Source organism: Primulina huaijiensis, chromosome 9 (assembly GCF_012295235.1).
Source record: "Primulina huaijiensis isolate GDHJ02 chromosome 9, ASM1229523v2, whole genome shotgun sequence".
NCBI classification, from domain to species: Eukaryota; Viridiplantae; Streptophyta; class Magnoliopsida; order Lamiales; family Gesneriaceae; genus Primulina; species Primulina huaijiensis.
The window spans coordinates 2,660,284-2,672,178 of NC_133314.1; the positions used below are offsets into that span (position 1 = coordinate 2,660,284).

Consider the following 11,895-nt stretch of genomic DNA (forward strand, 5'->3'; position numbering starts at 1 on the left):
GTGTACCAAACTATTCCTAATTAACTAAATTTAATTTATTTATTACAAAGGAATGTGAAATATTTTACATTTTAAAATTATTTTCATTTAGTTTTTGGTTTTCCTCCCAAATATTATAATCTATTTCACCAAAAACGCAGGTTTCTTTATGGTAGTATTTTTCCCCCAAAATATTATAATATATTTCCCTGAAAATATACATAGATACTACTGATCATACGCTAAATAAAATATTTATATTTAAAATTTCAATTTACAGACTCAATTTCTTGCAAATTTTATATATATATATATATATTTTATATTAGATTTATTTTTAAAAATTTTACCTTTTGTTATCTTTTTATAAAATTTAAATTTTAAATATTTGATAATATAAATTATTTAAATAAAAAATCTTAAATGCACTTAAATGTTTTTTAATAGTTGGTTACTCTTGCTAGTAAAAAAATTTAAAATTATATATATTTTATTGTTTGCGTGTCTTTTTCTGTAGAACAAGTTTGATCTGATCATTTTGTCATGCTTCACGTTTTTTTAGATGATAAAACTTGTAACTTTATTACGAGATAGTAAGATCATTTATTACAAGATCAACTAACCAAAACGAAAAATTCCTTGTAATATTCTTTTTTAAGACACATTTTCTAAAATTTTTAGAATTGTTTTTTTTAATAGAATTGTTCTTAATATTAATGCAAATTTAAAGATATTATTTTAATATTTTTTTGGCACAGTGTTTAATACACACCCACCCACCCGCTAGGCTAGTATGATATACATTTAATTCTCAAGGAGATATTAATATGAATATTATTGAGTGGCTCCGTCAAGTTCTGTAATTTTCCAATGGCTAAGCCAATCGTCGACTTTGAATATCTCAAGGAGATAGAGAAAGCTCGCCGTGAACTCCGGTCGCTCATCTCCAACAAGAATTGCGCACCTATCATGCTCCGCTTGGCGTATCTTCTTCGTTTCTCCTTTCTCTTTTCAGGATTTTGCTTCTGTTGATTCAAATGATTTTGTTGCAATTTAATCAGGTGGCACGATGCGGGGACGTATGACGTGAAGACGAAGACTGGAGGTCCCAACGGTTCCATTCGAAATGAGGAGGAGTACACTCATAGCTCTAACAACGGATTGAAAATCGCTATCGACTTTTGCGGTTAGTTTAATCTTCATTATTGATTTCGGTTATCCTTGGATAATTGTGTTTGTTGCTGTTGTGCTTAACTTACTACAGCTTGTGGCATTATATTAGGTTGAGGAAATGTGTATTTTGCTTACCGAAATAGTCAGCTAACAATATTTCTGTGTAAGATGAGCAAATCGAAGAGTTGCTGATTCATATATTGGTTGATGCTTGTCGTATAACTGATGTCCGGATTTTTTCATGTGGTGGCAGGATTTAGGTTGATTTTATCTGCTACTCATTAACGCTCGCTTACAAGTGGGTCTCCATATGATAATTATGAATTTTTTTGATAAAACGTCTATTGCAATTGGTTGGATACCTAGGAGTATTTATTATGATAGAAGAATTTGTTTAACCGGATTATGACTTTCATAATTTTGGCGTATTTTAAACTTGTTAGAAGTTTCACGATTTTGGATTTGAAATTTGACATTTATCTGCCTTCAGATGTGTTATATCAACTATAGGTTTTTGGACGTTAGATTTATCTGTTTGTGGTGGTATAGTTCAGCCTTTTTTTCCAGGATAGTTTTGATGTATAAATAACAGTAATATTTAGTTGTTCTCTGAAACTGCTAGTGTTTGGGTGGGTATTTGATTGCAGAAAAAGTGAAGTCCAAATGTCCAAAGATTACATATGCTGATTTGTATCAGGTATTTTATGCCTTTGCTGCTTGTTAGTGTTCAATTACTCATCAAAATGTTAAATCTAGGAACTAAACCCTTCTGTTTCAAATGATTTAAAAGAAACCAGACTTATTTCGCCTATTGATGTAATATTACATTACTAAAGGTGTATCTTAAGGATAGGGAAATCAGTTAGTTTCTGATTCTGGAATATTCTTTTCATGCTCTTATCTGTAGATGCATTATTCAAGAAAGAATTTAAATGATACAGACAGACCTCAAAAAAGGAAAAAAATGATACAGACAAAAAAGAATGAGTTTAATTCAACATTTAGTGTTAGCTGTTAGTAATAATTGTATGTCGGTTTTAATTCAATCATATACCTGCCTTTTCACATCTGAGGAAGAGTATGGAATATTGAAATCCTTTTAAATGGTTGATGGTTTGTTAAAACCGGTGGACATAATTGATTTTGCAACAATTTACTTTGCCTGGCCTGCTTAGTTCAGATGATACTGCATTTATCAACATCTTTCAAGAAAAAGATAACTAATGGTAGATGAATTGAGGGAAAGTTGTTCTGTGCTGACAAACGTTGATTCCTATAGCTTGCAGGTGTTGTGGCAGTGGAGATTACTGGAGGCCCCACAATTAATTTTGTTCCCGGTAGAAAGGTATCGCCTATGTTTCTTATTGTGAATAATCTTGTCTTCTTCTAGAAGTGAAGTCTTCCACCCCCCGTGCTTTTGAATTCCCTTCTATTGGAAGTTATATTCATAAAATCATGAAAAGTGCTGTTTTTTTCCACCTCATGTTTATTCAGGATTCAAAGATTTCTCCAAAGGAAGGTCGACTTCCGGATGCTAAAAAAGGTCAGATACATTCTGAAGCATTTGTAATTCTTAACCTGCTATGATTGGATGTTAATTTTCTGTTATGTACCACTCTTTTTTGTTTTTATGCACCATTTGGTTGAGATGCTTCCAATAACATCTTGTATGTAAACTTCAAACATTTTTGGAATGCACTGTGAGTTCATGCAACTTTCCTGTGTATGTATTTCTCTTCCAAGGACTTTCGTTGCGTGATCTGGACTCGTTGACTTTAAACTGATAAAATTTGTTTGTTGTATACCTGATCTTATGTTATTTACTTAGTTGGATAAGAACTTATCTATCGGTTTATCTCTCTTTTTATTTGTGTCTTTGTATTTTAAATTCCTAGGATTAGGTTATTTTATTTCCTTAGTTGTTTATTTAATCTTTGTAGACCCTATATTTCAGAATAACAAATATACTGTGTTTCACCAATTCTCACTCTATTCTAGTTTCATGGTATCAGAGCACCAGGGATATACATGACCAAATACGGTATGACAACACCTAAAATATCCCAAACTCGTGAGTCCAACCCCGTGACGTTCGATTTCTCGTCGGTATCCATTACTTGTCATCGATTGAATGACAAGAATTATTTGCAGTGGTCACAATCCGTAATGTTTTTATTTGTGGTCGTGGGAAAGATGGCTTCTTGTCCGGCGACATGCTTTGTCTAGCATCTGACAATCCAAAATTTCGGATATGGAATTCATAGAATTGCATGGTTATGTCTTGGTTAATAAATTCCATGAGAACTGAGATTGGAGAGAATTTCCTCCTCTATCGCAGTGCCAAGGATATCTGGGAAACTACAAGAGATACATATTCCTCCAAAGATAACACCTCCGAATCGTTTGCAATCGAATGCCGTTTACAAGATCTCCACCAAAGGACGATTCTTTCACCATTTGGGGCGTTAATTTACCTACTGAAATATCGCCCGTCTCTACCCAAGATCCCAACATCACAATTCCATTTTTTCTAAATTGCGAAGTAAACGGGCTTCTAAATGAGTACTCGGTCACCAATTTCTTTAATTCCTTTACCTGTCTGTGGCAACAATTCGATATCTTCGAAGTGTATGAGTGGGAGTGTCCAACAAATGGCGACCGATTTCATGGTATTGTCGAGCAGCGGCGGATGTTCAAATTTTTGTCGGGCCTCAACTCATCACTCGATGATGTTTGGGATAGAATTCTAGGTACTAAGCCTTTACCGAGCCTTCGTGGTCTGTTGTACGTCGTGAAGAGAACTGTCAGAAGATTATGTTGACACCGTCAAATTATCCTTCCTCTGTTGAAACATCCGCCTTGGCTACCCAACATCGCTTCCCTTCTCCAGGCGATGACTTTGGTGGTGGCATGCGTATGATCTCTAACTTACCCAGCACTGGCCAATTCAAGCAAGGCCGCCCATGGTGTACCAAATGTCGCAAACCTACAGATACACTGGACACGTGTTGGGAAATTCATGGGAAACCTTCTAATTGGAAACCAGCGCGTGAGGGACGTGCAAACACAGTTGCTGTTGATCCTTCACCTTCAGAGCAACAACCATTCACGAAGGAACAACTTGATGCTCTTCAGAAGTTGTTTGGACAACCTTTTGTCACACCCACTCCGTCTCTCAGTGGCACCAGTAATGTGGCCCATTCAAGTATTTCTTTCTTTACATCTTCACAGCATGATCTGTCATCCTATTGAATAATCGATTCAGGTGCAACGCCCCTAATACAGTACGAATAGCCAATGGGTCTCTATCCACCGTGACTGGTTGTGGCTTCATTCAATTAACTAATGATATCTGCCTTCATTCAGTTTTATTTGTGCCCGACCTTGCTTGTTATCTACTGTCAGTTAAGTAAACTGAATCATGAACTAGGCTGCTCGACTAAGTTTTTAGTAAATTCGTGTGTTTTCCAAGATGTGGCATTGGGGAAGACGATTAGCAGTACTGAACTTCCTGCGAGATTGTACGTTCTCCAGACATATGCTCCCTTGGACAAACTTTCTGCCCCTCTATCAGTACCTTACTCTGTTTCTGCTTTGAGTTCGAATAAGATTAGGGATATTTTAGTACAACATTACCGTTTAGGTCATCCAAATCCAATGTATCTCAAGAAGAAGTTTCCCTACTTATTTCGTAATAAAATTTCTATTTTTTTTCAATGTGATGTCTGTCAGTTTTCCAAACATACTCATGCATCTTTTAGACCCAGCTGTTATAAACTATCATCGTCTTTCTCCCTTATCCATAGTGATATTTGGGGACCATGAAATATCCTCAACCTTAGCGGGAATCGCTGGTTTATCTTATTTATCGATGATCACACACGTCTATCTTGGGTCTTCTTTGTGAAAAATAAATCAGAAAGTGCTAAGATCCTTAAACATTTCTATTCAATGGTCAAAACACAATTTTTTTCTCATATTCGTGTGTTATGCACGGATCGAGCCCTTGATTATTTCAACAATATGTTGAGGAGTTATCTGCAATCACATGGGATTATTCACCAAAGCTCATATGTGGACACTCCGCAACAAAATGGGGGCTCTGAGCGGAAAAATCGTCACCTAGCCCGTCTGCTCACTGCCTCCACCCACCTCGACTGCCTGCCCACTGCCGTATAGCTTAGGCTGCCTAAAACAATCGCCTCATGCGTAGGCGAGGCGGTCGAGAGCCGCCTACCGCCTAGGCGGCCGCCTCGACCGTCATTTAGAGCAATGGGTACATACTCACAAGAATTAATCATTACTGATACTCATGTGATTAACAACAATGATCTTGTTGATAGCCTTGATGAAAGACCTATCGCGCTACGAAAAGGAATTCGATCATGCACAACACTTCGTCTCATTTGAACGTTTTTCACCTACATATTGTGCCTTTTTTTTCCAATTTAGATCATGTCCAGATTCCCCTCACCATAGATGATGCCTTAAATTATCCAAATTTGAAAATTGTTGTCCTTGATTAAATAAAGGCATTGGAAAAAGACAATACATGGAACGTCAAAGATTATTCATTAGGGAAGAAACCAGTTGGGTGCAAACTTGTTGCCAAGGGATACACTCAGTCATACGACATTGACTACAAGAAACCTTTCCCCTGTTGCTCGTCTCAACACTGTCCGAGTTCTCCTATCAATTGCTGTTAACTCCGACTGGCCAATGTACCAACTCGATGTCAAGAATGCATTTCTTAACGGTGATCTTGAGAAAGTAGTCTTCATGAAAATCCCTCCTGGTTTTGAATCTCAGCTGGCAGTAAACAAGGCGTGCAGATTGCGAAAGTCCATGTAGGAGCTTAAACAATCTCCTAGAGCTTGGTTTTATCGATTGATGTTTGGATCCATTGGAGTGTCTGCAGGTTTACACCCTCACGTTCATGTTTTTTTCAGAAGGTCGATAACATATTTACATTGAGAAATAGATATACCACTGGAGGACATAGCTACACAGTCCTTTGGTTGAGAAGGAAAGATATTAAAGACCAGTGGGAAAACTAATATTTCTGGCACATACACGATCAGATATTGGATTGGTGGTAAGTGTTATCAGTCAATTCTTGAACTACCCGACCGAGGAACATATGGCTAACTACATATCATTTGTTGAGGTATCTCAAAAGGTCTTCTGGTAAAGGACTTCTCTTCCGGAAAACTACATTTCAGCAATTCTCACTCTAATATATCCTCACTGTTCAATGATAATATGTCGAGAAAGAGACTCCATGTGGAGAACAAGCTTGGATTACTGCATAAAAACTGAATGTGCCCGCCCTGTCCTGTAAATTTAAGTTAAACTTGTGACTATTTTGGTTTTTTATGTCAGGTGTGCCACATCTGAAGGACGTATTTTATAGAATGGGCTTATCTGACAAAGACATTGTGGCCCTATCAGGTGGCCATACCCTGGTAATTTTATTTCAATTCTACGGTGCAAACTGTTACAAAAACCTTAATCTGATATAATTTTGGTTGATATTTGTGACGTAGGGAAGAGCACATCCTGAGAGATCGGGCTTTGATGGGCCTTGGACTGCAGAGCCACTGAAATTTGACAATTCATATTTTGTGTGCGTCTTACAAGTCAACAAAGTTTTTTTTAAAACTACCTTTGTTTATTTTTCCTTCATTTGCTATATCTTTTTATTAATGAAACCAAACTAGGGAGCTGCTCAAGGGGGAAAGTGAGGGCCTGCTAAAACTTCCAACTGATATTGCTTTGCTGGATGATCCTGAGTTCCGGCGCTATGTTGAGGTCTATGCTAAGGTATCAGGTTTCAAATATGATAAGTATCTCATTTGTGTTTTTAAGATGATCAGGTTTGTAAGCTCAAATATTCAGCAAATTTTATGCTGCTGGATGTTACCAAATTGGCTCAAAGTTTATTTAGGGCAAACCAAAGGAACTAACCACTGCTTGCTTGTTAGGAGCTTGTTCACTTTTTAAGACAATCTAGAACAAAAAATTTTGCAATGTCAAAATCTAGCAATCTGAAGCAGTATTTGGCCATCACTTTACTCTGTACTTGACCTCAGAGCTGATTTAATGAATTTGCAAAATCTAACCAGTAACTCTGATAACCTCTTCAAGAACAAGTCAGCCTGGAGTTTTTCTATTGTATTTGATTCCCAATGATGGCTTTAATTTGATGTTTAAAAATTTTATCGGCTACTTACCTCCATTTCCAGCGAAAAGGGAAGAAGAAATATGGCACGAAATAAGCTAGTTCTTTCCGAATCCAAGGTTCTGTGGCTATTATTTTTTTCTTGGAGAACCTATATTTATGTCGCTCTTGCTACTCTATAACTGGAGAATGTAAATGGCCACCCATGAGAAATAGGAAGTTCTGATACTACAATTCAAACAGCTATGAGGCCATACCAGGCTCGATGCAATTTTACTTCCTCCATATTGTCAACATAATAGCTGATCCTTCAAGAAATAATGATCAGTGACTTTGTTTTTAGCTTTAGTAACAGTTAATCTACTGTTAATATATGTACATCTCTGCCTTTGGATGCAAAATTAGTCTATGGATGGATTAAGGTGCTGGGGTTATGTAATCAAAGAATAATTTAGCATATGTAATTTCCTGGTATTAATGTCTTGTAACAATTTTCAATCTTGCTCACATAATCAATTACATGCAACGGTGTGTTCACTCACATTCTGACTGAGGGAGGCAAACTTAACTTCTAGAGCAGTACCAGGGTTGATCAAATGTGAAATTCTCTCACAATCTATTAACTGATACCCTTACATGCGTGCTCCAACATGCAGGATGAAGATGCCTTCTTCAAAGATTATGCAGAATCACACAAAAAACTTTCTGAACTTGGGTTTAGTCCCTCTGGTTCGAAGGCAATCGTGAAAGATGGCACTGTGCTTGCTCAAAGTGCTGTTGGAGTTGCTGTTGCTGCTGCAGTGGTAGCACTGAGTTACTTATATGAAGTCCGTAAGAAGACAAAATAAATCAGTTCATTATAACATTGACCAGAGCTCTTATCTTCTCGTAGCCGGGTAATTCCATATCCAATCACGTTGGCTGCCCGTTGAAATAACGTAATGGAGCTGTATGAGCCTATACATATTAGCAGAAAAGAAATACATACACGTAACGACCAGTTATTATATTGGCATTTGAGTTGATATGTGAAATAACGAAACCTGCATCTATAATTTCAATTTTTTTTTTGTTTGACTGTTGCTCCTCGTGTTGTGCTTCGTAGCAAGCCATAAATCAAACCTTGTGATATTTCTAAATTTCATCATCAAATAATGGCTCTAAACCTACTGGAATATTTCTATGCTAAGATGGTATTCAAGGACTTGTATGATTTTTAGGTTGTATTTTGATTGATGGATTTCGAATGCACGATTTTAAATTCTTTTGATTGATGTATATGAACGAACAAAATTGATGTGAATTTCAATTTCATAGTAATATATATGACGGATTTGAAACACCCAAAATGGGTGTGATTTGAAATCCATTCCTCTATTGTTTGGACAATGACTCAATTCGCTCAGCTGAACCCATTCATGCATGAGATTCTCACACACGTTACTGCTTCGCCTAATTTTTGTTCAGACGGGTTTTGACCACCAAATTAGCTAGGTAGGCAAGCTTTTTTTTTTTAGGACAATACCTGTTTGGTCTTGTTCAGAACCAACGCACATGATATTCACAATGTATTGAGTTGGCCGTCGCCTAGTTACACGTCCTCATCTTCCTTAACCAATCCAAGTGTAATAAGCTCGTTGTGCTTTCGGTTAATCGATACTTTCGGCATCGCTATTTCCATAAATTCGACTCTAGCTAACCTATCGCCATGACGGAATTCTATTTGCGACGAATTAGAAGTGTGGAGAATAAATTTAGAGAGCTGGTTTATTTCGAGGAAACAATCCATTTTTTTAAATTTTTTTGATCATTTTAGGCCTTTTAAGTATCAAATAAAACTTCAAAAAATGATGTACATTATACCAAGTTTTACACAACTATTTATGTACCAATACTCTAGGACTAATACAAGTACCAAACTAATATTTTCTCATTTTCCCTTGTTTTATTGTGAAATCTAACTCGTATCTTTCCCAACACCATCGAGAGAGATTTATATATATGTCTTGGCAATTTGACGTTAAAAGTTGGAAGCACTAAAAAGTAAAAAAGGTAGGTAAGTATGACACGTGAAATTACAAATTTGGACACCTCATGACCTCCATCCCCTGGCCTCTCTCAAGTCAAGGTCTCAGTCATCAAATACCAAATTGATGGGAACTTGATTCATAGGTTCAAGTTGTTTTCAAGATCATATTTTCACGAGTCTTGTGGTTCGTTGGGGGATCGAAAATAGGTACATGTGGTGGTCGTGGTTACCAAATTAATGATATATTATTCATATATATTATCAAATTAATGAGTAAAATGATTTGTTAAACCATCTTATGTTAAGCTCGCACGTTTTATATTATTCGATATCTAATAAACTTGGTTTAATTGGTTCCAGTTCTATTTAAATCAAGTATTTATGGTCTGGACAGAAGTTTTGAGTTCGAGACTGGAGAGACGTGAGTATGCTCTATGAGCTATCATGACGGATGTGATTGCATAATCTATAAAAAAAAAAAAAAATAGGCTTATGGGTCTTACACTTCAAGACCCAAAACCTACTTTTTTTGTATGCCAAAACTTTAACCACAAGGTTTTGGTGACGGAAAAAAAAGTGGAAAGTGAACCAAATCCCACATACACCCACAACCATACTTGTTGCTTTTGCTGTTTCGTTTTTCTCATCTCTAATTCCACCCAACCCCAACTTATCTTCTAGAAGGCCTATAGAGACAACAATATATCTATCTTGTGAATCTTGGAACACCAACAACATACATAAGGCTCAACAACTACTCGATATATACATGTAAACACACTTAAAATCGTGTTATATATGTTTAATTTAAGTTCAAAATAAATTTACAAAAGATGGGTATATCATGCAATAGACCCAAGCACACACAAACTCAATTGAACAACGAGTTCATACAATAATTATTTTATATCCGTCATCGCCTTGTGATATAGATGTGCATTGTATTAATCTATTATAAATTTCTTTTTTCCTAACTCCTGTGGATAAGGTGTATTATATCCACATTTTGTGAAAACCCAAAATTTTTATGATTCATTTATATATATATATATAGCTCCAAGAAATGTACACATAGTTGTCCATGTTTAGGTAGACCTTACTACAAATGACATTAAGGATGATAATGATATAGTTCCAACAACATACACGATAGCTAGACAAGGGTCCCAAATTAATTTATGAGGTTAGGAGATATTTTTTAAATGTTTAAGTTTAAATAGGGACACGTATTAATGGAAGGTGGTTATGAGCTGGAAATAATCAAACCTTAGTTTTCACACCTACCAATTTTAAGTTGAGTATGTCTCTTGTGAGACGGTCTCACGAATCTTTATCTGTGAGACATGTCAACCTTACCGATATTCACAATAAAAAGTAATACTTTTTCATTTATGACTCAAATAAGAGATCCGTCTCACAAAATACGACTTATGAGATCGTCTCACACAAGTTTTTGTCTTTTAAGTTTACTCACACATTTCTAGTGCCACTTCTAATTAAATTGATTATTCCTCATTTCCATCTGTACCTAAAGTTAGTTCGATTTGAATTGATCCGGAAGGTAGAAATTGTACCTCCAGCTATAAATTATAATGCTTAATTAATTATATATATAATCTATAAATATTCTTTTTAAAATAGTAGATGTGGCCATTGTTAAATATATATTATATATATAATCATATTGTGTTATGTCATTTACCTAAAAAGGTATTTTTTTTACTCCCGAAATTTGTTTTTTTAGGCATCCAATTTCAAACTACGTTGAAGGGTATGACACACTACAAGAAAGAATTTCACTGATATACTTTGGATATTAAATGAAGTAAAAGATAGTTGATTGTCGAAGTAAACGTACATGAAATAAAATGGTTTTTTTTTTTTTTAACTTAGCTTATCCACCGAAGTCGTAGCCTATAAAAAGCAAAGTCTTTGGCCGGTCGAAAAAGACAAAAATGATTCGAAATTGGATCGATTTCGGTTTCGTTAATTAACAAAGTATATGATAATATACGACTTCATTGGCAGAGTTAAAATAATTGCCAAAGTCAATTTTTTTTTTACTGGATCTGTTCGCCAAATGACGAAGTAAAAGATGATATATGACTTCATAAGTTTACATAGATTGCTGAAGTAACCCACGTATTTTACTGAACATGATTTTAATTTAACGAAGTAATTGTTAATTATAACTACACTAATTTAATAAATTTATGAAGTATTTGAAATACATTTAACTTCATATTTTTTCATAAATTAGCGAAGTAAAAAATATTTTTCGCTTCACCAAAACTAATAAATATACAATATTATCACATTATCTAAAAAAAAAAGTGCATAAGATTCAAAAAAATCATCTACAATTCAAAAATTTGGCCCAAAATATGGTTTACAAATCATAAAATCATTTATCCAAAATTATTCGTAAACATGTATTAACTTAAAAATTCAAATGATGACAAAATTCTTAATTAATTATATAATTTATAAGTATTATAATTAAAATAGTACGTAGATGTGGCCATTATTATTA

At 35.1% G+C, this 11,895-nt stretch overlaps 1 protein-coding gene across 1 annotated transcript; it reads left to right on the forward strand.

Annotated features, from left to right (window-relative positions):
* The first annotated feature begins 778 nt into the window (after positions 1 to 778).
* On the forward strand, positions 779 to 8,522 carry LOC140984459 (L-ascorbate peroxidase 3-like). The gene is made up of 9 exons (XM_073451886.1): positions 779 to 962; positions 1,041 to 1,165; positions 1,800 to 1,849; positions 2,432 to 2,497; positions 2,647 to 2,695; positions 6,535 to 6,617; positions 6,699 to 6,778; positions 6,873 to 6,975; positions 7,990 to 8,522. Exons 1-9 carry the CDS (start codon positions 850 to 852, stop codon positions 8,179 to 8,181), a joined length of 861 nt encoding a protein of 286 aa, XP_073307987.1. The 5' UTR covers positions 779 to 849; the 3' UTR covers positions 8,182 to 8,522.
* Positions 8,523 to 11,895: the final 3,373 nt, after the last annotated feature.

Coding starts and splice junctions, on each gene's coding strand:
- LOC140984459 (XM_073451886.1), top strand. CDS start 850: ATGGCTAAGCCAATCGTCGACTTTGAATATCTCAAGGAGATAGAGAAA. Junction 6,779..6,872: donor TTTGACAATTCATATTTTGT/GTGCGTCTTACA, acceptor AAACCAAACTAG/GGAGCTGCTCAAGGGGGAAA. Junction 6,976..7,989: donor ATGTTGAGGTCTATGCTAAG/GTATCAGGTTTC, acceptor TCCAACATGCAG/GATGAAGATGCCTTCTTCAA.